This window comes from Scyliorhinus torazame, chromosome 2 (genome assembly GCF_047496885.1).
Source record: "Scyliorhinus torazame isolate Kashiwa2021f chromosome 2, sScyTor2.1, whole genome shotgun sequence".
NCBI classification, from domain to species: Eukaryota; Metazoa; Chordata; class Chondrichthyes; order Carcharhiniformes; family Scyliorhinidae; genus Scyliorhinus; species Scyliorhinus torazame.
In genome coordinates, this window is record NC_092708.1 from 14882745 (window position 1) to 14907878 (window position 25134).

At 49.1% G+C, this 25134-nt stretch overlaps 1 protein-coding gene across 2 annotated transcripts in view; it reads left to right on the forward strand.

Annotated features, from left to right (window-relative positions):
* Positions 1 to 23040, forward strand: part of cnot9 (CCR4-NOT transcription complex subunit 9) — a 23438-nt gene extending 398 nt beyond the window's left edge. Inside the window, exons 2-8 of one of the 2 annotated variants that reach the window (XM_072468691.1) lie at positions 5005 to 5181; positions 5902 to 6014; positions 8081 to 8190; positions 12959 to 13068; positions 13971 to 14069; positions 21000 to 21091; positions 22805 to 23040. In XM_072468691.1, coding sequence (XP_072324792.1) covers positions 5005 to 5181; positions 5902 to 6014; positions 8081 to 8190; positions 12959 to 13068; positions 13971 to 14069; positions 21000 to 21091; positions 22805 to 22973 — 870 coding nt within the window. In that variant the 3' untranslated portion in view covers positions 22974 to 23040. Of the gene's footprint in view, positions 1 to 5004; positions 5182 to 5898; positions 6015 to 8080; positions 8191 to 12958; positions 13069 to 13970; positions 14070 to 20999; positions 21092 to 22804 lie in introns of both variants that reach the window. The other variant, XM_072468690.1, reaches the window with a different exon arrangement.
* Positions 23041 to 25134: the final 2094 nt, after the last annotated feature.

Here is a 25134-nt window from a genome sequence, read left to right on the forward strand (position 1 = left end):
TTCCCAAGTGTGGTCTCACCAAAGCCCTGTACGATTGCAGCAAGATATCCCTGCTCCTGTACTTGAATCTTATAATAATGATAATCTTTATTGTCACGAGTAGGCTTACATTAACACTGCAATGTAGTTACTATGAAAAGCCTCTGGTCACCACATTCCGGCACCTGTTCAGGTGCACAGAGGGAGAATTCAGAATGTCCAATTCACTTAAGCACACCTTTCGGAACTTGTGGGGGAAAACCATGCAGACACGGGGAGAACGTGCAGACTCCGCACAGACAGTGACACATCGCCGGGAATTAAACCTGGGACCTGGCGATGTGAAGCAACAGTGCTAACCACTGTGCTCCCGTGCCGCTTCGTTCTCGCATTGAAGGCCAGCATACCATTTGCCGCCTTTACTGCCTGCTACACCTGCATGCTTACCTTCAGTGACTGATGTACGAGGACACCCAGGTCCCGCTGCACATTCCCCTTTCATATTTGAAAAATCCTCTCATATGGTTGCTCATCACACAACTAGATTGTCAATGATTCCTTTCTCATTACACAATACTCAATCTAGGATGGCCTGCTCTCTAGTTGGTTTCTCAAAGTATTGGTCCAGTAAACAAACCTGTATACACTCGAGGAATTCCTCCTCCAGCGTATTGTGACTAATTTGATTTACCCAATCTATGTGCAGGTTAAAGTCACCCATAATTACAGATGTTCCTTTTTTGCATGTGTCTCTAATTTGCTGTTTAATGCCATTCCCAATATCACCACCACTGTTTGGGAAAATACAGATTTCACATTGTCGGAGCTGATATCTTTCCTCGCTATTGCTTCCAGTTCCTCTTTAACCAGCAATGCACTCCCACCACCTTTTTTCTGTCCTTATTAAATACTGAATGTTCAATTCCCATCCCTGGTCACCCTGCAGCCATGTCTCTGTAATTCTGACTATATCATACCTATGATGTGGAGATGCCAGCGTTGGACTGGGGTGGGCACAGTAAGAAGTCTTACACCATCAGGTTAAGCTCCAACAGGTTTGTTTCAAATCAATAGCTCTTCAGAGCACAGCTCCTTCATCAGATGAGTTAAAGCTATTGATTCGAAACAAACCTGTTAGACTTTAACCTGATGTTGTAAGACTTCTTACTATATCATACCTGTTTACATCTATTGTGTTTTTAACATTACTTGTCCTGTCCCCATTATTTTTCATGTGACCCTGTTTGATTCAGACCCTTGATTTCTCTGCCCATCACTTTTCTTATTCCCCCTTTCTGTCTTTTACTCTTGTCCTTGATTCCCCTCCTCTGACTCCTTGCATAGGCTCTCGTCCCCCTGCCATTTTAGTGCAAATACTCCCCCCTCGGACATTGGTCCTGGTCCTGTCCGGGTGTGACCTGTCCAGATTGTACTCGTCCCACCTCCCCAGAACCGATCACAATGTCCGGGGAATCTGAAACCCTGCACCTCGCACCATCTCTCCAGGCACAGATTCCATCCTACACCTATTCCCGTACCAGCCTCCCCGAGCAGGGCGCCGGAATGTGGCGACTAGGGGCTTTTCACAGTAACTTCATTGAAGCCTACTTGTGACAATAAGCGATTTTCATTCATTCATTCACATTCTGCTATTCCTGCTCTGACTGGCACGTGACACCGGTTGCAATCCTGAGATGACTATCTTTTGAGGTCCTACTTTTCAACTTGCATCCTAACTCCCTATATTCTGCTTTTAGGGCCTCAACCCTTTTTTAACCTATGTTGTTTGTACCACGACCACTGGCTGTTCACCCTCCTCCCCCTCCAGAATGTCCTGTAACCGCTCCAACACAACCTTGACCCTGGCATCAGGGAGGCAACATACCATCCCGGAGTCTCGTTTGCAGCCACAGAAATGCCTAACTATTCCCCTTACAATCGAATCCCCTGTAACTATTGCATTCACACACTTTTTACTCCTCCCCTCTGCAGTAGAACCAACCGTGGTGCCACGAATTTGGCTGTTGCTGTTTCCCTGAGAGGCCATTCCCCTCAACAGTATCCAAAGCGGTATATCTGTTTTGCAGGGGAAAGGCCACATGAGATTCCTGCTCTGCCTGCCTAGCTCTCTTGTTCTGCCTGGTGGTCACCAGGTTCCTGCCTGTGGAGTCTGAGCCTGCGGTGTGACCACCTCTCTATACGTCCTAGCCATGATACTCTCCGCCTTCCACAGAGTCCCCAACCGGCGCTCCAGCTCCAAAGCTTAGTCTTCAGGAGCTGCAGCTGGAGCCACGTCTTGCACACATGTTGGCCCCTGGCACTGGGAATGTTCCTGACCTCCCACATGGAGCAACAGGAGTAAACCAAGGCTTTGAACTCTCCTGGCATGACTTACCCCTTTTGAGTTAAACCTTTTGATAGATTCTGAATATCCAATCATATCAATTACTCTAGGGCCTTTCTTTCCTGGTCCTTGTTACTACAGAATACAGCCCGTACAAACTATAAACCACAAAAAGACCTTACAAACTAAGCAATAAAAGTAGTAAATTCTGGAAATGTGAGCAGAATACTACTAATAATAATCGCTTATTGTCACAAGTAGGCTTCAATGAAGTTACTGTGAAAAGCCCCAAGTTGCCACATTCCGGCACCTGTTTGGGAGGCTGGTTTGGGAATTGAACCCACGCTGCTGGCATTGTCCTGCATTGCAAGCCAGCTATTTAGCCCCTAAGGGAAGAATGAATAGGGAGGAGGTGGAGTACTGGTGATGTTGCTGGACCAGTAAACCAGAGGTTCAGGTTAATGATCTGGGGGCCTGGGTTCTAATCCCCGTTAGTAAATCTGAAATTATGACGCTTGTCTCAATAATGATAAAACTATAATCGATTGTTGTAAAACCCCATCTGGTTCACTAATGCCCTTTAGGGAAGGAAATCTGCCGTCCATACCCAGTCTGGCCGACATGTCATTCTTAATTGCCCAACAATGAAGGGACAATCCTTTAAAACAGAGATGAGAAGGAATTTCTTCAGCCAGAGGATGGTGAATCTGTGGAACTCTTTGCCGCAGAAGGCTGTGGAGGCCAAATCACTGAGTGTCTTTAAGACAGAGATAGATAGGTTCTTGATTAATAAGGGGATCAGGGGTTATGGGGGATGAGAAAATATCAGTCATGATTGAATGGCGGAGCAGACTCGATGGGCCGAGTGGCCTAATTCTGCTCCTATGTCTTATGATCTAACAAAACACTCCAAGGATCAATTAGTGGTGGGAAAGAAATGTGTTGGTTGGTGAAGCCCATGTCCCATGAATGTGGGAAAGCTGACTTGCCTGAATTTAAATCATTATTTCCTGGGCTTGTGCATTCCGCCCTCTTAAAGACTCGAGCTGGACACTTGTAATTCATTGCATTTTGCAGCGATTAAATTACTGTAATTAATTCCACTAATTACTGTAAGTTGCCGTGAGAAGGAGCAGGTGATTCAGTGCTCAATACTGAAGGGAATCCAACCATCAACTATGAGCTGAATGTGGGGCTGATAAACTATATTAAGCAAGAGCCCCCGTTTCTATATTGCCTCGCATGACCTCAGACAGTCCTAATACAATGGGCAGATTTAACATCCCGGTAGAGAGAGAAATATTGGTCAGGGACACCAGGGAGAAACCCCCTGTTTTATTTTCAAAATACATCCAACCGAGCTGGGCTTTGGTTTAATGTCTCATCCGAAAGATGTGACCTCGGTGCTGTTCCGGAGCATCCAGTGCCCACCAGCCATCACGGGCATGCTGTGTAACAAATAGGAGCTGAAGTAGCCCATTCGGCCGCTTGACCTGCTGGCCATATACGTCGGCCTTGTTTTCTCTCGGTGTCCAAAAATCTATCAATCTCCGCCTTGAATATATTCAACAGTGGAGCATCCACAGCCCTCTGGGGCGGAGAAATCTAAAGATTCGGAATGAAGACTTTCTGTTTGGCCAGCCAATTATCATGAGTGGCACGGCAGCACAGTGGTTAGCACTGTTACTTCACAGCGCCAGGGACCCGGGTTCGATTCCCGGCTTGGGTCACTGTCTGTGCGGAGTCTGCACGTCCTCCCCGTGTCTCTGTGGGTTTCCTCCGGGTGCTCCGGTTTCCCCTCTCAAGTCCCAAAAGACACGTTTGTTAGGTGAATTGGACATTCTGAATTCTCCCTCTCTGTACCCAAACAGGTGCTGGAATGTGGCGACTAGGGGATTTTCACAGTAACTTAATTGCAGTGTTAATGTAAGCCTACTTGTGACAATAAATATTATTATTATTGAGAGGCCATGGCCGGCAGCACGCTGGCGCAGTGGGTTAGCCCTGCTGCCTCACGGCGCCGAGGTCCCATGTTCGATCCCGGCTCTGGATCACTGTCCGTGTGGAGTTTGCACATTCTCCCCGTGTTTGCGTGAGTTTCGCCCCCACAACACAAAAGATGTGCAGGGTAGGTGGATTGGCCACGTTAAATTTGCTCTTAATTGGAAAATGAATTGTGTACGCTAAATTTATTTAAAAAAGAGAGACCATAGCACTGAGTTCTAGAGTCTCCAGCAAGTGGAGCAGCCTCTTGGCATCTACTCTGCCAAACCTTTGAAGAATTTTTAATGGTTGCAATGCAATTTACGCAGCCAATCAGCTATGTTGCCAGATATAGCCAGCTGCCTGAGACCAGCATGAATGGGGTAAGCAGAGGGAATTGTAGATACGGCACAATGGCTACTGGCACCCTGACTGCTGTCAGTATACTGCCTGAGTGTTATGGAGGCAGATTAAGCCGTGGCTTTTCAAAGGGGAAATGGATAAACAGCCTGAGAGAACAATTTTGGGGAAAGTGGCAGGAGTTTGGGCCGAGCTGAGTTGCTGCTGGAGAGAGGCAGCAGAGACCAGATGGACCGAATGGCCTGCTGTGCTGCAGCCATTCCGTGGTTATTTTCTATGTCATTCACTTGTCATGATGCTAATCTGCCTGTTGATGTTTCTTCTTGTCCTGCTCACAGCCGGTTACAGCGCTGGCTCAGGTGGATCGTGAGAAGATTTACCAGTGGATCAATGAGCTGTCAAGCCCTGAGACCCGGGAAAATGCCTTGTTAGAACTCAGTAAGAAGAGGGAGTCGGTGCCTGACCTGGCCCCCATGCTATGGCACTCCTTCGGAACCATTGCTGCCCTCCTACAGGTAATGGTCCTTTACATGTCGAATCTTGTCATTCACTCGCAGCAGTAGGGCAGATTAGAGCTTCAGCTGTATGTAACCCTGTGCAGTATGCCATGGGAGCATTTGATAGAGACAGTGTACAGGGAGCTTTACTCTGTATCTAACCCCATGCTGTTCCTGTCCTGGGAGCGTTTGACAGAGACAGTGTACAGGGAGCTTTACTCTGTATCTATCCCCGTGCTGTACCTGTCCTGGGAGTGTTTGATGGGAAGAGTGTAGAGGGAGCTTTACTCTGTATCTGACCCGTGCTGTACCTGTCTCGGGACAGTTTGATGGGGACAGTGCAGAGGGAGCTTTACTCTGTACCTAACCCAGTGCTGTACCTGTCCTGGGAGTGTTTGATGGAGACAGTGTAGAGAGAGCTTTACTCTGTATCCAACTCCGTGTTGTTACTGTCCTGGGAGTGTTTGATGGGGACAGTGTTACTGTATGAATCCTTTCAGTCTTTTACTACTTTGCTCCCCTGTCACCTGCTGCCATGCAGAGCTGGCAGGAGCCTCTTTTGGTTAGGAATATCTGCCCATGCGTGAGATGCGGTGTGGGTTAGAACACTGTGGGTTGCCTCGGGTTACTTGACAGATTTCATTCGTGTTGGCTTGATCACACAGTCCCTCAGCCGCTTCACTATTCACTTTGGGTTAATGCGATTTTCTTCTTGCATTTCTTTTTTTTCCCCAGGAGATTGTAAACATTTATCCGTCTATCAATCCTCCAACACTGACAGCTCATCAGTCTAACCGTGTGTGTAACGCACTCGCATTGTTACAATGTGTAGCATCGCACCCAGAAACCAGGTAACATCTCTGCTTCCAGAAGTCCTTCCTCTTCTCTGCGTTTTATTTTCCTCTGCGGCCTTAGACTCCTGGGGAGTCTTGTGTTGGATTCCTTTGTGGGGTTGCACGTCAGCTGAAGGAATAGAAGACTTGCATTTATCTAGCACCTTCCACTGTTGCGCGAGGCCCCAAAGCACTTCAGAGGCAGTGACAGTATCATATTGTAGGAAACACAGCAACTGGCTTTTTCACAGCCAACATAAATGACTCAATCATCTGTTCTGAAGTGTTGGCTGAGAGAGAAATGTTGACCAGAACTGGACAGAACTCATCTGCTCTTAAAATAGTTGCTATGATCTGAGAGAGCAGCCAAGGCTCGGGTTTAATGCCGTCCGTAAGGTGGCACCAGGGTCAGTCCTGCCCTGGGGTTCCAGCCTGGATTATGGGCTGAGGAACCCAGTATGTCATTTTTGATACCAAAGGAATCCAGGAATATGGGGTCTGAGGTTCCAGAGACTAAGTGACTTATTCATGCTCCTATTTGTAATGTTCAACAATATTACCAAACATGGTAATTTAGTTCATGTAACTTAATATTTGTGTAACGGGGAAAATAGGTGTTGTATTTGCTTGCATTTTACCCACTGGTTGTAAAGTGCTCCAGGACATGAAGGCTGTTATACCTATACAACCCTGTTCAATTTTCCTAGTCACTCACCGACTCACGAGCTGATTTTAAAAATTAATTCAAGGGATGTGGGTGTCACTGGCCAGGCCAGCTTTCATTGCCCACCCCTAATTGCCCTTGAGAAGGTGGTGGTGAGTAGCCTTCCTGAACCGCTGCAGTCCATGTTAGAAAGGAAAATGTTGCTCTTTAGGTTCTGGTCGCATTGGTGCGGTTCTCTCTCTCCTCTTTTCTTTCTCCCTCGCTCTCTCTTCTCTTCTTTTCTTTCTCTCTCGCCCTCTCTCCCTTTTTCTCTCTCGCCCTCTCTCTCTCCCCTCCACCTCCTCTTCTTGCGCTCGCCTCCTACCCTCTTACTCCCGCTCCCCTCCTCCTCTTCTCACTCCCTCTCTCTCTCTCACTCGCTCCCAGCTTGTTATAAGTTACCAAGCTCAAAAAGACCAGAAGACTTCTCAACATATGAACGTTTTGAATGGTGAAAGCTGTATACTTACTGGAATGCAAGGTTAGTCAGTGTGTAGGCCTTAGTGAACACTTTAAACAAGCAGTAACACTGGAGCCTTCGGAAAGTATGGTTGAAAACTGTGAGGAACTGGCCATGGGAAAACAAAGAGATGAGGAAAGCAGTCCTGAGTATGTGAGATATTCGCTGGAGAAGGTGATTTATATGTGATTGTTCACTCCGTGGTTTAGATAAAGATCTGTGCGGAGTCTGCACGTTCTCTCTGTGTCTGTGGGTTTCCTCCAGGTGCTCCGATTTCCTACCACAAGTCCCGAAAGACGTGCTTGTTAGGTGAATTGGACATTCTGAATTCTCCCTCTGTGTACCCGAACAGGCGCCGGAATGTGGCGACTAGGGGATTTTCACAGTAACTTCATTGCAGTGTTAATGTAAGCCCACTTGTGATAATAAAGATTATTATTACTCTGTGCAGCTTTTGGTGTAAACTCTCACTTTAAATCTGCTGTAGTAAATGTAACACACTACGCGTACGCAGAACTGGTTTGAGTGACTTGTCAATATCTCATAATTCTAAGCAGGTGAGATCTCAGAAGTGAGGTCTTACTGAGCCTCATAACCTAACTATGGAATTCCCTGCCCAGTGAAGCAGTTGAGATTTCTTCATTAAATGTTTTCAAGATAAAGGATATTTAGTTTTTTGAAGAATAAAGGGTTATGGTGTTCGGGAGGAAAAGTGGAGCTGAGTCCACAAAGGTCAGCCATGATCTCATTGAATGGCGGAGCAGGCTCGAAGGGCCAGATGGCCGACTCTTGCTCCTAGTTCTTATGTTCTTATTAACTCTTAGTCCCACTAAGGTTCTGGTGAATGCAGTGGAGTAGTGCCTGAGCTCCAATACAGGCCTGGTTTGTAACGAGTTGTGTTTTCTCCTATTGTGTTCTCAGGTCAGCATTTCTAGCAGCTCACATCCCACTCTTCCTCTATCCGTTCTTGCACACTGTCAGTAAGACAAGACCATTTGAGTATTTGCGACTCACCAGCCTGGGTGTCATAGGTAAGCACTCTGTTCCCTGTTTGGGGGGTTTTCTTGTCACTCTTGGTGCTGAAATGTTCTGTGCTGTAGTTTCACCGAAGCCTGGAAATCCTAAAGTACTTAATTGAAATGGGAATTCTACTTGTAGACGCTACGGTATTGCGAATCAGGAATTGCAGTCAGCTCGACACTTCTCCAACCCCTTCCTCGTTGGCCAAGCACAGTCGCTTCACGAAGATAAAATCAAATTACTGCAGATGCTGGAATCTGAAACAAAAAACAGAAAATGCTGGACAATCTCAGCAGGTCTGACAGCGTCTGTGGAGAGAGAAGAGAATCTGGATGAGTCTTTGTTAAAGCGTTGACAAAGAATCATTCAAACTGGAATAACGTGAGCTCCCTTCTCTCTCTCCACAGACGTTGTCAGGCCTGCTGAGATTGTCCAGCATTTTCTGTTGCAATCTCCTCCCCATCCATTTAGAACATAGAACATACAGTGCAGAAGGAGGCCATTCGGCCCATCGAGTCTGCACCGACTCACTTAAGCCCTCACTTCCACCCTATCCCCATAACCCAATAACCCCTCCTAATCATTGGCTAGACGCAATCTACTCCAAACCCTCTGCTATCCTGCTTTTGTTAAAAAAAGAAATAAAGACATGTTGGGCTCAAAATGTTAACCCTGTTTTTCTCTCCATAGCTGCTGCTGGACCTGCAGAGATTTTTCCAGCACTTTCTGTTTTTATTTCAGATTTCCAGCAGCTGCAGTATTTTGCTTTTATCTCTGTTTTCCAGTTGGGTCACTGGATCATCACCGATATTCAAGAATGGCTGTATCTGTGCAGAGAGAAACACAGTCTGTGCAGAGAGAAATACAGTCTGCGGAGAGAAATACAGTCTGTGGGGAGAGAAATACAGTCTGTGGGGAGAGAAATACAGTCTGTGCAGAGAGAAATACAGTATGCGGAGAGAAATACAGTCTGCGCAGAGAAATACAGTCTGCAGAGAGAAATACAGTCTGCAGAGAGAAATACAGTCTGTGTGGAGAGAAATACAGTCTGTGTGGAGAGAAATACAGTCTGTGTGGAGAGAAATACAGTCTGTGGGGAGAGAAATACAGTCTGTGGGGAGAAATACAGTCTGTGGAGAGAAATACAGTCTGCGGAGAGAAATACAGTCTGCGGAGAGAAATACAGTCTGCGGGGAGAGAAATACAGCCTGGGGGGAGAGAAATACAGCCTGGGGGGAGAGAAATACAGCCTGGGGGGAGAGAAATACAGCCTGGGGGGAGAGAAATACAGCCTGGGGGGAGAGAAATACAGCCTGGGGGGAGAGAAATACAGCCTGGGGGGAGAGAAATACAGCCTGGGGGGAGAGAAATACAGCCTGGGGGGAGAGAAATACAGCCTGGGGGGAGAGAAATACAGCCTGGGGGGAGAGAAATACAGCCTGGGGGGAGAGAAATACAGCCTGGGGGGAGAGAAATACAGCCTGGGGGGAGAGAAATACAGCCTGGGGGGAGAGAAATACAGCCTGGGGGGAGAGAAATACAGCCTGGGGGGAGAGAAATACAGCCTGGGGGGAGAGAAATACAGCCTGGGGGGAGAGAAATACAGCCTGGGGGGAGAGAAATACAGCCTGGGGGGAGAGAAATACAGCCTGGGGGGAGAGAAATGCAGCCTGGGGGGAGAGAAATGCAGCCTGGGGGGAGAGAAATGCAGCCTGGGGGGAGAGAAATGCAGCCTGGGGGGAGAGAAATGCAGCCTGGGGGGAGAGAAATGCAGCCTGGGGGGAGAGAAATGCAGCCTGGGGGGAGAGAAATGCAGCCTGGGGGGGAGAGAAATGCAGCCTGGGGGGGAGAGAAATGCAGCCTGGGGGGAGAGAAATGCAGCCTGGGGGGAGAGAAATGCAGCCTGGGGGGAGAGAAATGCAGCCTGGGGGGAGAGAAATGCAGCCTGGGGGGAGAGAAATGCAGCCTGGGGGGAGAGAAATGCAGCCTGGGGGGAGAGAAATGCAGCCTGGGGGGAGAGAAATGCAGCCTGGGGGGAGAGAAATGCAGCCTGGGGGGAGAGAAATGCAGCCTGGGGGGAGAGAAATGCAGCCTGGGGGGAGAGAAATGCAGCCTGGGGGGAGAGAAATACAGCCTGGGGGGAGAGAAATACAGCCTGGGGGGAGAGAAATACAGTCTGTGCGGCGACAAGTACAGTCTGTGCGGAGAGAAGTCGAAACGTGATGGGTTTTCTGCTGTTTTTGTTTAAAAATATTTTTATTCAAATTTTTACATTTAACGCACATTACAAAACAAAATAAACCCGACACCAACTCCTGATGTCCCCTCCAGCCCCCCCCCCCCCCCCCCCCCCCCCCCCCCCAGCAGTTGACGGTAACCAGCTCCCCGAAATGCAGTATAAATAAATCCCATCTTTTATGAAACCCCTCACTCACCTTTCTTGAAGCTTTTCCAAGTGCCATACACCATTAAATCCCCCAGCCGCACCGAGGCACAGGGTGGGGAAGCTGACCTCCACTCTAGCAGGACCCGCCTGCGAGCGATCAATGAGGCGAAGGCTGGAGCATCCGGCCCCGCTTCCAACTGCAACTCTGGGGAAAAACAAAATCCCGCACCTGCATGCACTTGAAACCCTCCCCACCCGGGACCCCAAACCTCTCCCACAACTCCTCCAAACTTGCAAACCGCCCTTCTAAAATACCAATTCCTTCATCTCTATCACCCCTTGCTCCCCCCATCTCCGAAACCTCGCATCCATCCTGCACGGCTCAAACCTTTCCCTTGGATCGGCATCACCTTCGACCCTGCCCCCAACCTAAAGTGCTGCCGCAATTGCCTCCATGTTTTCAGTGTGCCCACCACCACAGGACTCCGAGAACTTCCCTGGGCATTCCCCTCCATTTACCCCAACAGGGTTTTCTGCTGTTGAAGGTAAAACAAAACATCAGGTAGAGCAAAAGGGAAGGTCTGGGATAGGGTGAATGAAAAGAGGGTAGAGGGTCAGGTGAGATTAAATGGCAAAAGATGTAATGGGAAAAAACGGGGCTGGTAATGTTCATAGTAAAGAAACAAAGCTTTGATCCAGGGTAGGTGTAAATGGAGAATGATGAACAGATCAATCTGGAAACAAAAACCTAAAAACAAGATACAGACTGGCACTTGGCAAAGAATAATCAAAATGGAGACAGACTGAGAGAAATGCGAGTTGGAGTAGACCATTCGGCCCATCGGGTTTGCAGTGACCTTCAGACAGAGCGCTCCACCCAAGCCCACTACCCGCCCTATCTTAACCTAACCTACACATGTTTGGACACGAAGGGGCAATTTAACGTGGCCAGTCCACCTAATCTGCGCATCTTTGGACTGTGGGAAGAAACCGGAGCACCCGGAGGAAACCCACGCAGACACGGGCAGAGCGTGCAAACTCCGCACAGACAGTCACCCGAGGCAGGAATTGAACCCGGGTCCCTGGCGCTGAGGCAGCAGTGCTGACTACTGTGTCACCATGTTGCCCCAAAAACAATGGGGCCCAATATTGTCGTGGTTGGTCTTGGGTTTCGACTCTACTTTCTTGCCTGTTTCTCATATCCCTTAATTCCAGAGAGCAAAACTTTGTTCCAGCCTCCAACACATTCAACGATGGAGCATCCACAACCGTCTAGGTGTTGCAAATTTGAAAGATTCACAACCCTTTGAGTGAAGCAATTTCTCCTCATCTCAGCCTTTTATCCTGAGACTGTGCCCCCATGTTTTAGATTCCCTGACCAGTGGAAACGGTCTGTTCCCGTCCACCCTATCAAGAATATTGTAGGTTTCAATGAGTCATCTCATTCTTCTAAACTCTAGAGAACATGAACTCAATTTACACAGCCTCTCATTACAGGACAACTCTCTATCCTGGAGACCATTTCGGTGAACCTTCGCCAAGCTGCCTCCAATGCAAATATATCCTTTCCACAATGTGGAGATCAAAACTGCGCAGTGTCCAGATGTGATCCCACCAAAACCCTGTACAATTGTAGCTCAACCTCTTTTTAATTATTCTACTCTAATCCCTTGCTGTTGGGGCAGCATGGTAGCATAGTGGTTAGCACGCCGCTCCAGGGTCCCAGGTTCGATTCCCGGCTGGGATCACTGTCTGTGCGGAGTCTGCACGTTCTCCCCGTGTCTGCGTGGGTTTCCTCCGGGTGCTCCGGTTTCCTCGCACAGTCCAAAGGTGTGCAGGTTAGGTGGATTGGCCACGCTAAATTGCCCTTAGTGTCCAAAAAGGTTAAGTGGGGGTTACGGCGGTAGGGTAGATACGTGGCCTTGTGTAGGGTGCTCTTTGTAAGGGCCGGTGCAGACTCGATGGGCCGAATGACCTCCTTCTGCGCTGTGAATTCTATGATCAAAAGGCTGGCAAGCATTTGCATTCCGTGGTCATGGTCTGAAATTGTGGAACTGTGTTGGGTCCAGATAGCTGCGATGTACCTCATTGGAAGATTGGCTGCGGGACGACCATATTCGACTTGATAACTCTTTTTCTCTATCCGCAGATTGCTGAGTTTTTCCCGCACTTTCTGTTTTTCAGATTTCCAGCATCCAAGGTATTTTGATTGTATATAAATATAGGCCACGCTGCACATGTGGTCCAGGTGGAAACTGGAATTACAGCTTCCCTCCCCGCCTTACCAATTGTCCCTCCCATCATTGCAGTTTGTCTGATGTTCTAGCCCAGGTTGACTGGGGGTGAAGTGTGGTTCGCTGTTTTTTAAAATCTGTTCTTTGACCTTTCTGCAGGAGCCTTAGTAAAAACAGATGAACAGGAAGTCATTAACTTCCTTTTGACAACAGAAATTATTCCCCTCTGTCTACGGATTATGGAGTCGGGAAGTGAATTGTCGAAAACGGTAGGGGCTCTGATGTGGGGAAGGTGGATAGGGAGATGGTGGTCATAAGATATTCGTTATTGCAGCTCTGCGGAGGTTTAAGTACAATTATGCTAGGACCCATTTGCCAACTGTTAATTTTATATTCATTGGGTATCTTAATTGTATTCAAGAGATGGGCATTTGCCTATTTATAGGAGCACAACTGAATTCCCAGTTAATGTCCACCACCTCGATATAGTGAAACATCCAATTTATATACAATTACACCACCTCTCGGATAGACCATATAGTGGAACCTTTTCATGTACCAACGAAATACTCTAGCTGAGCAAGATATTGTCTGAAACCCACTCTCTGATACAACCCCATCTCACTCAAACCCCTTGCTAATGTCCCACTGTCAATCTGCTGCCTTCAGTAGCTGCCAATAGGGGGGTGTCTTCCTCGGTTGCCTGGTTAATTGACAGTGTGTCTGGCTACTTCACATTTTTCCTGGTGAACCTTCATGTTTTAGGCAGTGAAGACAGATCTTCACCCTGTCCTCAGTGGGGCGGTACGGTAGCACAGTAGTTAGCACTGTTGCTCCACAGGGCTATGGACCTGGGTTCGATTCCCGGCTTGGGTCACTGCCTGTGCGGAGTCTGCACGTTCTCCCCGTGGCTGCGTGGGTTTCCTCCGGGCGCTCCTGTTTCCTCCCACAAGTCCGGAAAGACGCGCTTGTTAGGTGAATTGGACATTCTGAATTCTCCCTCTGTGTACCCGAACAGGCACCGGAGTGTGGCGGCTAGGGGCTTTTCACAGTAACTTCATTGCAGTGTTAATGTACGCCTACTTGTGACACTAATGAATATTTAAAGCAGCTGGGTTATTCATTCTTGCTTTGCTTTGTGTAACCTCTCTTCTCTCGTTCTGGTCCCTAGGTTGCAACTTTTATCTTGCAGAAGATCCTGTTGGATGACACAGGGCTGGCTTACATTTGTCAAACGTACGAACGATTCTCTCATGTGGCCATGATTCTGGTGAGCTGAAAGAGTGGGCTGTGAAGCGAATGGAAGAATATGCCTTTTATATGCCTTCTATAGACTCTGGCGCAGTCCCTGCAGATTGGAGGGTAGCTAATGTCACCCCAGTATCCCAAAAGGGGAGGTAGAGACAAAACAGGGAATTATAGACCAGTAAGCCTAACATCGGTAGTGGGGAAAATTCTTGAATCCGTTATCAAGGACTTCATAGCGGAACATTTAGAAAGCAGTGGCAGGATCAGTCAGAGTCAGCATGGATTTATGAAGGGAAAATCATGCTTGACAAATCTATTGGAATTCTTTGAAAATGTAACGAGTAGAGTTGACCAGGGGGAGCCAGTCGATGTAGTATATTTGGACTTTCAGAAAGCATTTGACAAAGTCCCGCATGAGAGATTATTGTGCAAAATTAAAGCACCTGGGATTGGGGAGGTGTATTGAGGTGGATAGAAAACTGGTTGGCAGAAAGGAAACAGAGTAGGGATTAATGAATCCTTTTCCAATCGGCAGGCAGTATCTAGTGGGGTACCACAGGGATCGGTGCTGGGACGCCAGCTATTTACAATATATATTAATGATTTGGATGAGGGAATAAAATGTAACATCTCAAAGTTTGCAGAGAATACCAAGTTCGGTGGGTGGGTGAATTGTGACGAGGATGCAGGGATCCTACAGCATGATCTAGACAGGTTGGGCGAGTGGGCAAATCAATGGCAGATGCAATATAATTTAGATAAGTGTGAGGTTATACACTTTGGAAGCAAAAACAAGAAGGCAGATTACTACCTGAACTGTTGCAAATTGGGAGACGGTTGTGTGCAGCGGGACCTGGGTGTCCTTGTGCACCAGTCGCTGAAGGTAAGCATGCAGATGCAGCAGGCGGTAAAGAAGGCTAATGGTATGTTGGCTTACATTGCGAGAGGTTTCGAGTATAGAAGCAGGGATGTGTTGCTGCAATTGTACAGGGCCTTGGTGAGGCCACACCTGGAGTATTGTGCGCAGTTTTGGTCTCCTATTCTGAGGAAGGATGTTCTTGCTCTCGAGGGAGTGCAGCGAAGGTTTACCAGACTGATTCCAGGGATGGCAGGACTGTCATATGAGGAAAGATTGACTAGATTAGGATTATTCTCGCTGGAGTTCAGGCGAATGAGGGGGGGATCTCATAGAGACGTATAAAATTCTAACAGGACTAGACAGGGTAGATGCAGGGAAGATGTTCCCAATGATGGGTGTGTCCAGAACCAGGGGTCACAGTCTGAGAATTCGGGGTAAACCATTTCGGACAGGGATAAGGAGACACTTCTTCACACAGAGTGGTGAGCCTGTGGAATTCATTACCACAGGAAGTAGTTGAGGCTAAGACATTGAATATTTTCAAGAGGCGGCTGGATATAGCACTTGGGGAGAATGGGATCAAAGGCTATGGGGAGAAAGCAGGATTAGGCTATTGAGTTGGATGATCAGCCATGATCGAGACGAATGGCGGTGCAGGCTCGAAGGGCCGAATGGCCTCCTGCTTCTATCTGCTATGTTTCTATAAAATGCCTTGAACAAGCCTGGCGCTTCACCTACACATATTTATTTATTCCCTCCCTCCGCCAGGATTTGTTGCACGTCCCTCATTGCTTTTGAAAAGGTGGTGTTGAGCCTCTGGTGTGAACTGCTGCTGTCCATCTGGTATGGATACACCTACAGTGCTGTTAGGGAGCCAGTTCGAGGACTTTGACCCAGCAACAATGTTCTTTGAACCTATTGATTCTACCAGTTTCAATGTCCTCCCCGGTGCAATTACGTTTCACCTTTGGGTTTGAGACTTCCCAATCCCTCTCATCTTCCTCCTAAAGTAAAGCAGAGTAAGTTGGGGGCTGCGGTTACCTTCTCCACCGCCCAACCTTATGAAAGAATTGTGGTTTGTTGAGCACAATTGTCCCTTTTGCAATCCATGCTGTTTATTTTTGTTTGATCTTTATCTGAGGGAACATAGTTTTTTTTCTTTAATACTCCATAATTGTATCTCCCACATATGTTAAGCTAGAATCATAGAATTTACAGTGTAGAAGAAGGCCATTCGGCCCATCGAGTCTGCACCTACCCTTGGAAAGGGCACCCCACCCAAGCCCACACCTCCACCCTATCCCAGTAACCCCACCTAACCTTCTGTTTTGGACACTAAGGCCAATTTAGCATGGCCAATCCACCTAAGCTGCACATCTTTGGACTGTGGGAGGATACCGGAGCACCTGGAGGAAACCCACGCAGACACTGAGAGAACATAGAACATTACAGCGCAGTACAGGCCCTTCAGCCCTCGACGTTGTGCCAACCTGTGAAACCACTCTAAAACCCATCTACACTATTCCCTTATCCTCCATATGTCTATCCAATGACCATTTGAATGCCCTTAGTGTTGGCGAGTCCACTACTGTTGCAGGCAGGGCATTCCACGCCCTTACTACTCTCGGAGTAAAGAACCTACCTCTGACATCTGTCCTATATCTACCTCCCCTCAATTTAAAGCTATGTCCCCTCGTGCTAGACATCACCATCCGAGGAAAAAGGCTCTCACTGTCCCCTATCTAATCTTCTGATCATCTTGTATGCCTCAATTCAGTCACCTCTTAACCTTCTCTCTAACGAAAACAGCCTCAAGTCCCTCAACCTTTCCTCATAAGATCTTCCCTCCATACCAGGCAACATTCTAGTAAATCTCCTCTGCACCATTTCCAATGCTTCCACATCCTTCCTATAATGCGGCGACCAGAATTGCACGCAATACTCCAAATGAGGCCGCACCAGAGTTTTGTACAGCTGCCAACATGACCTCATGGCTCCGAAACTCAATCCCTCTACCAATAAAAGCTAACACACCGTACGCCTTCTTAACAACCCTCTCAACCTGGGTGGCAACTTTCAGGGATCTATGTATATGGACACCGAGATCTCTCTGCTCATCCACACACCAAGAATCTTAACATTAGCCCAGTACTCTGTCTTCCTAGGGGTGCACACCTCCAAAAATCTGTCCTGGTCCACCCATGTCGACGCTACCACCAAGAAAGCACAACAGCGCCTATACTTCCTCAGGAAACTGAGGAAATTCGGCATGTCCACATTAACCCTTACCAACTTTTACAGATGCACCATAGAAAGCATCCTATCGGGCTGCATCACAGCCTGGGATGGCAACTGCTCGGCCCAGGACCGCAAGAAACTTCAGAGAGTCGTGATCACCGCCCAGTCCATCACACGAACCTGCCTCCCATCCATTGACTCCATCTACACCTCCCGCTGCCTGGGGAAAGCCGGCAGCATAATCAAAGATCCCTCCCTCCCGGCTTACTCACTCTTCCAACTCCTTCCATCGGGCAGGAGATACAGAAGTCTGAGAACACGCACGAACAGACTCAAAAACAGCTTCTTCTCCACTGTCACCAGACTCCTAAATGACCCTCTTATGGACTGACCTCATTAACACTACACCCTGTATGCTTCATCCAATGCCAGTGCTTATGTAGTTACATTGTATATGTTGTGTTGCCCTATTATGTATTTTCTTTTATTCCCTTTTCTTCCCATGTATTTAATGATCTGTTGAGCTGCTCGCAGAAAAATACTTTTCACTGTACCTCGGTACACGTGACATATAATTTCTGATCCAAACTGCTAAATCACCCTGAATCCCATGCCTCTGTATTTTCTGCAGTAGCCTACCGTGGGGAACCTTATCAAACGCTTTACTGAAATCCATATACACCACATCAACTTCTTTACCCTCACCCACCTGTTTGGTCACCTTCTCAAAGAACTCAATAAGGTTTGTGAGACACGACCTACCCTTCACAAAACCGTGTTGACTATCTCTAATCAAATTATTCCTTTCCAGATGATTATACACCCTATCTCTTATAAACCTTTCCAAGACTTTGCCCACAACAGAAGTAAGGCTCACTGGTCTATAGTTACCGGGGTTGTCTCTACTCCCCTTCTTGAACAAGGGGACAGCATTTGCTATCCTCCAGTCTTCTGGCACTATTCCTGTCGACAAAGATGACTTAAAGATCAAAGGCTCAGCAATTTCCTCCCTAGCTTCCCAGAGAATCCTAGGATAAATCCCATCTGGCCCAGGGGACTTATCTATTTTCACACTTCCCAGAATTGCTAACACCTTCTCCTTATGAACCTCCAGCCCTTCTAGTCTAGTAGGCTGAATCTCAGTATTATCCTCGACAACATTGTCTTTTTCCTGTGTGAATACTGACGAAAAATATTCATTTAGCACCTCTCCTATCTCCTCGGACTCCAAGCACAACTTCCCATTACTGTCCTTGACTGGCCCTACTCTTACCCTAGTCATTCTTTTATTCCTGACATATCTATAGAAAGCTGTAGGGTTATCCTTGATCCTACCTGCCAAAGACTTCTCGTGTCCCCTCCTGGCTCTTCTTAGCTCTCTCTTTAGGTCCTTCCTCGCTAACTTGTAACTCTTGAGCGCCCTAACTGAACCGTCATGTCTCATCTTTACATAAGCCTCCTCCTTCCTCTTGACAAGTGTATCGACTGCTTTAGTAAACAATGGTTCCCTCGCTCGACCACTTCCTCCCTGCCTGACAGGTACATACTTATCAAGGACACGCAGTAGCTGTTCCTTGAACAAGCTCCACATTTCCATTGTGCCCATCCCCTGCAGTTTTCCTCTCCATCTGATGCATCCTAGGTCTTGCCTCATCGCATCATAATTGCCTTTCCCCCCGATATAACTCTTGCCCTGCGGTATATACCTATCCCTTTCCATCACTAAAGTAAACTTAATCGAATTGTGGTCACTATCACCAAAGTGCTCACCTAACTCCACATCTAACACCTGTCCTGGTTCATTACCCAGTACCAAATCCAATATGGCCTCGCCTCTCGTTGGCCTATCTACATACTGTCAGGAAACCCTCCTGCACACATTGGACAAAAACAGACCCATCTAAAGTACTCGAACTATAGCGTTTCCAGTCAATATTTGGAAAGTTAAAGTCCCCCTTAACAACTACCCTGTTGCTTTCGCTCCTTTCCAGAATCATCTTTGCAATCCTTTCCTCTACATCTCTGGAACTTTCAGAGGCCTATAGAAAACCCCTAACAGGGTGACCTCTCCTTTCTTGTTTCCAACCTCAGCCCATACTACCTCAGTAGACGAGTCCTCATCAAACGTCCTTTCTGCCACCGTAATACTGTCCTTGACTAACAATGCCACCCCTCCCCCTCTTTTAGCACCTTCCCTGAGCTTACTGAAATATCTAAACCCCGGCACCTGCAACAACCATTCCTGTCCCTGCTCTATCCATGTCTCCGAAATGGCCACAACATCGAAGTCCCAGGTACCAACCCATGCCGCAAGTTCACCCACCTTATTCCGGATGCTCCTGGCATTGAAGAAGACACACTTTAAACCACCTTCCTGCCTGACGGTACACTCCTGCAACTTTGAAACCTTACTCATGACCTCACTACTCTCAACCTCCTGTATACTGGAGCTACAATTCAGGTTCCCAATCCCCTGCTGAACTAGTTTAAACCCTCCCGAAGAGCATTAGCAAATTTCCCCCCCAGGATATTGGTACCCCTCTGGTCCAGGTGTAGACCATCCCATTTGTAGAGGTCCCACCGACCCCAGAATGAGCCCCAATTATCCAGAAATCTGAAACCCTCCCTCCTGCACCATCCCTGTAGCCACGTGTTCACTCCTCTCTCTCCCTATTCCTCGTCTCGCTAGCACGTGGCACTGGTAACAACCCAGAGATAATAACTCTGTTTGTCCTAGATCTAAGTTTCCACCCTAGCTCCCTGAATTCCTGCCTTACATCCCTATCCCTTTTCCTACCTATGTCGTTGGTACCTATGTGGACCACGACTTAGGGCTGCTCCGCCTCCCCCTTAAGGATCCCGAAAACACGATCCGAGAGAATCCGGGAGAACGTGCAGACTCCGCAGAGACAGTGACCTAAGCCAGCCGGAATCGAACCTGGGACCCTGGAGCTGTGAAGCAACTGTGCTGGTCATATTGCTGTAATTGCCCAGATTGAAATAATGCCGACTACATTTTCCACTCTCCAGACATCCACATGCAATGCAGCCTGAAGTAAAAGTACCGAGATCCTGGAATGTTATCCCATTGGGTCCCCTAGCTCAACTAATTTAAAATGTTCCTTTTTGTTTTATAAATTTAGTGTACCCAATTAATTTTTTCCAATTAAGGGGCAATTTGGCGCAGACAATCCACCTACCCTGCACATCTTTGGGTTGTGGGCGCGTGACCCACGCAGACACGGGAGAATGTGCAAACTCCACACGGGCAGTGACCCAAAGCCGGGATTGAACCTGGGACCTCGGCGATGTGTGGCAGCAGTGCTAACCACTGTGCCATCGTGCTGCCCATAAAATGTTCCTTTTAAACATCATAATCCCAGTCTCGGCCAGTTCAGGATTCCCTCCTCTCCAGTAGGCTTTTTACTAAAGGTCGATGTCCAGCACTTGTTAAATGACTCTACAATTTTAAAAATTGCCGACAACTTAATCATTCTCCCATGTCGTTTAGCAGTTTTCTTGAACAAGTTTGTTTGACTTGAACAAGGGTCATGATTCTCGTGTGCTGAAAGAGTGGGGTGTGACCTTGATGAGTTCCTGCACTGCGTGTGGCAGTGGAGGAAGTGAATACTGAGTTCAATGGTAGGGGCACCGGTCAAGTGTCCTCGGTGGTGGTGAGCTTCAGGTTTGTCTGTGATTACAGTTGAATGGCCTCATGATGTCCATGTGGAATGTGGGGAGGTGCTGGTATTCTTGGGGTCTGACACTTCAAGGATGGTGTAGAAAGGGGGTGGTCACGCAGCTTAACCAACAGTCGTTCAATGTGCTCTAACATGATCTTGTCTCCGCGCGCAGGGTAAGATGGTGCTGCAGCTGTCTAAAGAGCCCTCGGCCAGGCTGCTGAAGCATGTTGTCCGCTGCTACCTCCGTCTCTCCGACAATCCACGGTGAGTTCAGTGTGCCGACGTCAGCAACAAGATCCAGTAAGTTAATCCCCTAAGCAAACCTGTGTCGAGGTGGCTGGTTCTTGACAAACGACTTGTGGTAACACTGGCAGTATGGCCTCCGCCCCCCAAACGGACATTGTCACTGTGACACTGACACCAGGGCGTTATTGTGACACTGAGGGCAGGGCTGCTCACAATGCCCCCCCCCCCCTACCACAATCCTGCCTGCATTCTTCTGTGGCAGCTCTTTTTTAAACATTCATTCATGGGAAGCTGACCTCACTGGCCAGGCTATTTGTGGCTCACCCCTAATTTTCCTTGAACTGAGGGGCTGGAGGCCAGACCTGGTAAGGACGGCAGATTTCCTTCCCATTAGTGAACCAGACGGCCCAGATAGAATCCAGGCCAAAGTGTCTCAAAACACCGCATCAGCCAGTCCCATTAATCCTGCTCCCAGTCCCACAGATTGGGGGCTGGGAGGAAAGCAGTGGTGCGCAGGAAGGAGAATTGTGAGCGAAGCGTTGGCTCAGGGACAGATGGAATAAAAATCGGAAAATAAAAGGCCCTTTGGCCAATCTGTCCCTGAGCCAATGCTTGGCTCACAGTTCTCCTTCCTGCTCACCACTGCTTTCCTCCCACCCCCCAATCTGTTTGTGGGACAGGGAGCAGGGTTAATGGGACTGGCTGATGCGGTGTTTTAAGACACTTTGGCCGGGATTCTCCCTTCTAGGGACAAAGTCCCCATGCCAGCGGGAAAACCGCCGCCAACCACTCCGGCGTCAACAGCCCCCGAAAGTGCGGAATTCTCGGGGGTGCCGAGCGGTTGCCGCCGTTCCAGCCGGCGCCGAAGGGACGGCGCGAGTTTGCGCATGCGGCAAAGGGCTGGCATGATCTCGCGCAGGCCGGCCGGCGTATTTTGGTGCATGCGCGGGGCGGGGGGGGGGGTTCTCCGCGCCGGCCATGGCGGAGCCCTACAGAGGCCGTGCGGAAGAAAGAAGTGCCGTCACATAGCAAGCCCGTCCGCAGATCAGTGGGCCCCGATCGCGGGCCAGGTCACTGTGGGGACCCTCCTGGGGTCGGATCCCCGCCCCAAGGACCACCCATGCATACTCACCTGCCATGTCCCGCCACTATGTGAGTTGAGTGATTCACGCCGGCGGGACTGGCCAAAAATGGACGGCCACTCGACCCGGAGAATCGCCGGAGGGGCCGCTGTCAACGGCCCCCAACTGGCATGGTGGGAATCCCGCCCCCGCCCGACAAACGGCGCTGGAGAATACGGGGGTTCGGAGAATCCCGCCCTTTGTCTTTACTTCTGCGATCTGGCTTCAAATTCAGGCTAAATCTCTGTGGGGTGGTAGATTCCCGAGTATGTAAGTGTTCCAAGAAAGGGAGCGATTTACAGGGCTATGGGCAAAGAGCTTGGGCTGATTGGATAGCTTTCAAAAAGTCAACACAGTGAGCTGAACACCCTCCTTCTGTGCTGTAAAGTGAGCAAAGTTCCTGGTGAGTAAGGACCCTCGGCACAAAGCAGACCCTGTTTCTGTGTCAACACGTTCAGGTATAGATTGTGGAATGTAGGCGAAGAAACCCTGGTTCACCCGTACTGAGACTTTCACAGTGAGGGTCCCGCCATAATATGCTTCAAGCTGTGTTGTGTCATGTGCTCTAGGCAGTGTTTTGAACTTCTTGATTTGCTTTGGGATCCCGCAGGGCGAGGGAGGCACTCCGACAGTGCCTGCCCGACCAGCTGAAGGACACCACATTTGCCCAGGTGCTGAAGGACGACACCACCACCAAACGTTGGCTGGCCCAACTCGTGAAAAACCTCCAGGAGGGGCAGGTGACCGACCCCCGAGGAATCCCCCTCCCGCCCCAGTGACTGAAATGACCGCTGCCGAGCCGCACCGACGCTGCCAGAGACTGGGTTTTGGGGGGGGAGGGGGGGGGGGGGGGCGGGAGGGAGGGAAGGGTGGTGAGGTCGACACTGCGTTGGTATGTTTTTCTCTCCTCTGAGATGTGGACCGAGCTGCCCAGGATCACAATGGTCTTTTGGAATAATTAGGACTGTCTGTCTCCCGAGGAGCTGGACTGTGGAGTGTAGCCGGACATTTCGTCGTCTTTACCTCCCGTGTGTGTCTCTCTCTCTGCAGCTAAGCAGCAATCGTTCCCTTCCTGATCTGTGGATTAACCACGTCTCTGAGCTTGTACCCGAGACCTCGTCTGCACGATGTCAACTTCCAGAGTCACATTTCCAGTCTTCGACTCAGACACCGCCACTCGCCCGCCCAGTTCGTTTCTGGAACTCTTCTTTCCTCGCTGCATCACAAACTGGGGAACGGTTGGGTTGCAATGTGAGACCATTCATTATTTTTGTTAAATTGTTCCTCCTCCTCCCCCTCCACCACCACCACTCTCAATATCTTTCCATCACAGTTCCTTGTTATCGTGTCAACCCATACCCTGCACAGCCACTGGGGAGGCTCGCTCCTTGCACCGAGACACACCAACTGTGTTCTGTGTTGGTCTCCCCATGCGCCCGCTTCTTCTCTGAGCCGGAATGTGGGCTCTGCCTCTCACCGGGCATGGCTGTGTGTGTGTGTGTGTGTGTGTAGGAGTGGATAATGTGTGAGTAAAGCAGCTCTCTGGGCAGGTGGTCCACCCATTCAGCCACTCGTGGGCTCCCATCCTTGAGGATTTCAGTAGTATTCCACGATTGTTTCTGTTCTTTCAACCCCCCCACCCTGACCCCCACCAAGTTCAGAGATTTGAGGGAATCTATTCGACTGTGCCCCATTGCTGGCAGGCTGAGTCCCACAGGCCACCTCAGCTCTGGCTCGGGCGTAGCTCCCTTCAGCCTCGCCTCGCCAGCAGGAGAACCGTCAGGTCGGACAGCACTTGAGCAGCCACAGCTGATCGGCAGCTGGCCAATACTGGAGCGCGTCTACCCCAGCACCCCGAACTGCCTTAACATACCCCCGCCTGACTTACACAAGACTCAGGGCCCCTGAGGTTCTGTAGCACCTCCAGGACACATTTGCAGTAATCCCCTCCCCCGACCAATCCCGTGGCACGGGAATGTAGATTCTGGGCCAATTCTGTCCTGAGATTTTTTGTTTTTTTGGGGCGGGGGGGGGGGGACATCCAAAGCTAAATGTAATAAATATTTTTTAAATGCTGTACGTAAATTGGGCTGATCAATGGAAGGTGTTTACTGTGAGTTCCATAATGGCCCTGAGCTATTTATAATAATAGTTGCCGCTTGCCCCCTGGATGGGTTTACCTGATTATTATCCCGCACTGCCCGGCCTCCAGCTAGGTGATAGGTGGTGAGCCCACGCCTGCTGCGTTAATGTCTGGTATTCGGAGTCCATGTGGTGTCACCTGACATCATTCATTGAATTCCCCAATTGCACTGCTTGCACATGGTGGATGGCATTTGATGCCCTCCTCTGGCATGATTGGTGGCGGGAGGGTGCCCGATAGGCACCCTGCTGCCTCCATGAGGTCCATGGTGGACATGTTCATGGTTGCCACTCTGCCTCAGCACCAACTGAGGCCTTTAAATGAGCAATAAATGCCCGTTTATGGGCCTTATCTTGCCCCAGAGGTGGGTGGAGAGGGGGACCTCACCATACAGGGAGCCCAGAAAAACAAACCACCTTCGGGTTGCTTGCAGGCCTCCAGGGGTAGTGCTTCTTTCAAAGGCACTCAGTGCCTGATCGAGGGACCTGGCATTGGAAAGGAAGGAGTGCCCTCTGAGTGCCAACTCTACCCGCCTTCGTGTGCATGCGTCCATCGGCGACCCTGGGCCTTGGGTTGGTTGCATTACTGATGTCGGCCACTGCTCCTCCAGGTGGTGCTGCTGAGCAGGCACCGGCCTCTGCAGGATTGGCTGGCACCTCCCAGAGTGCGGGACCCCCGCTCCCGGGGTCCTTGATCCCACGGAAGGCCCACTGTTGCCCAGTTAAATGTCTGATTGGCACTTCATTCGGCAGGCATTCCTGAAATGAGGTGACGCGGGGACCTCACTGGCCGTCCAG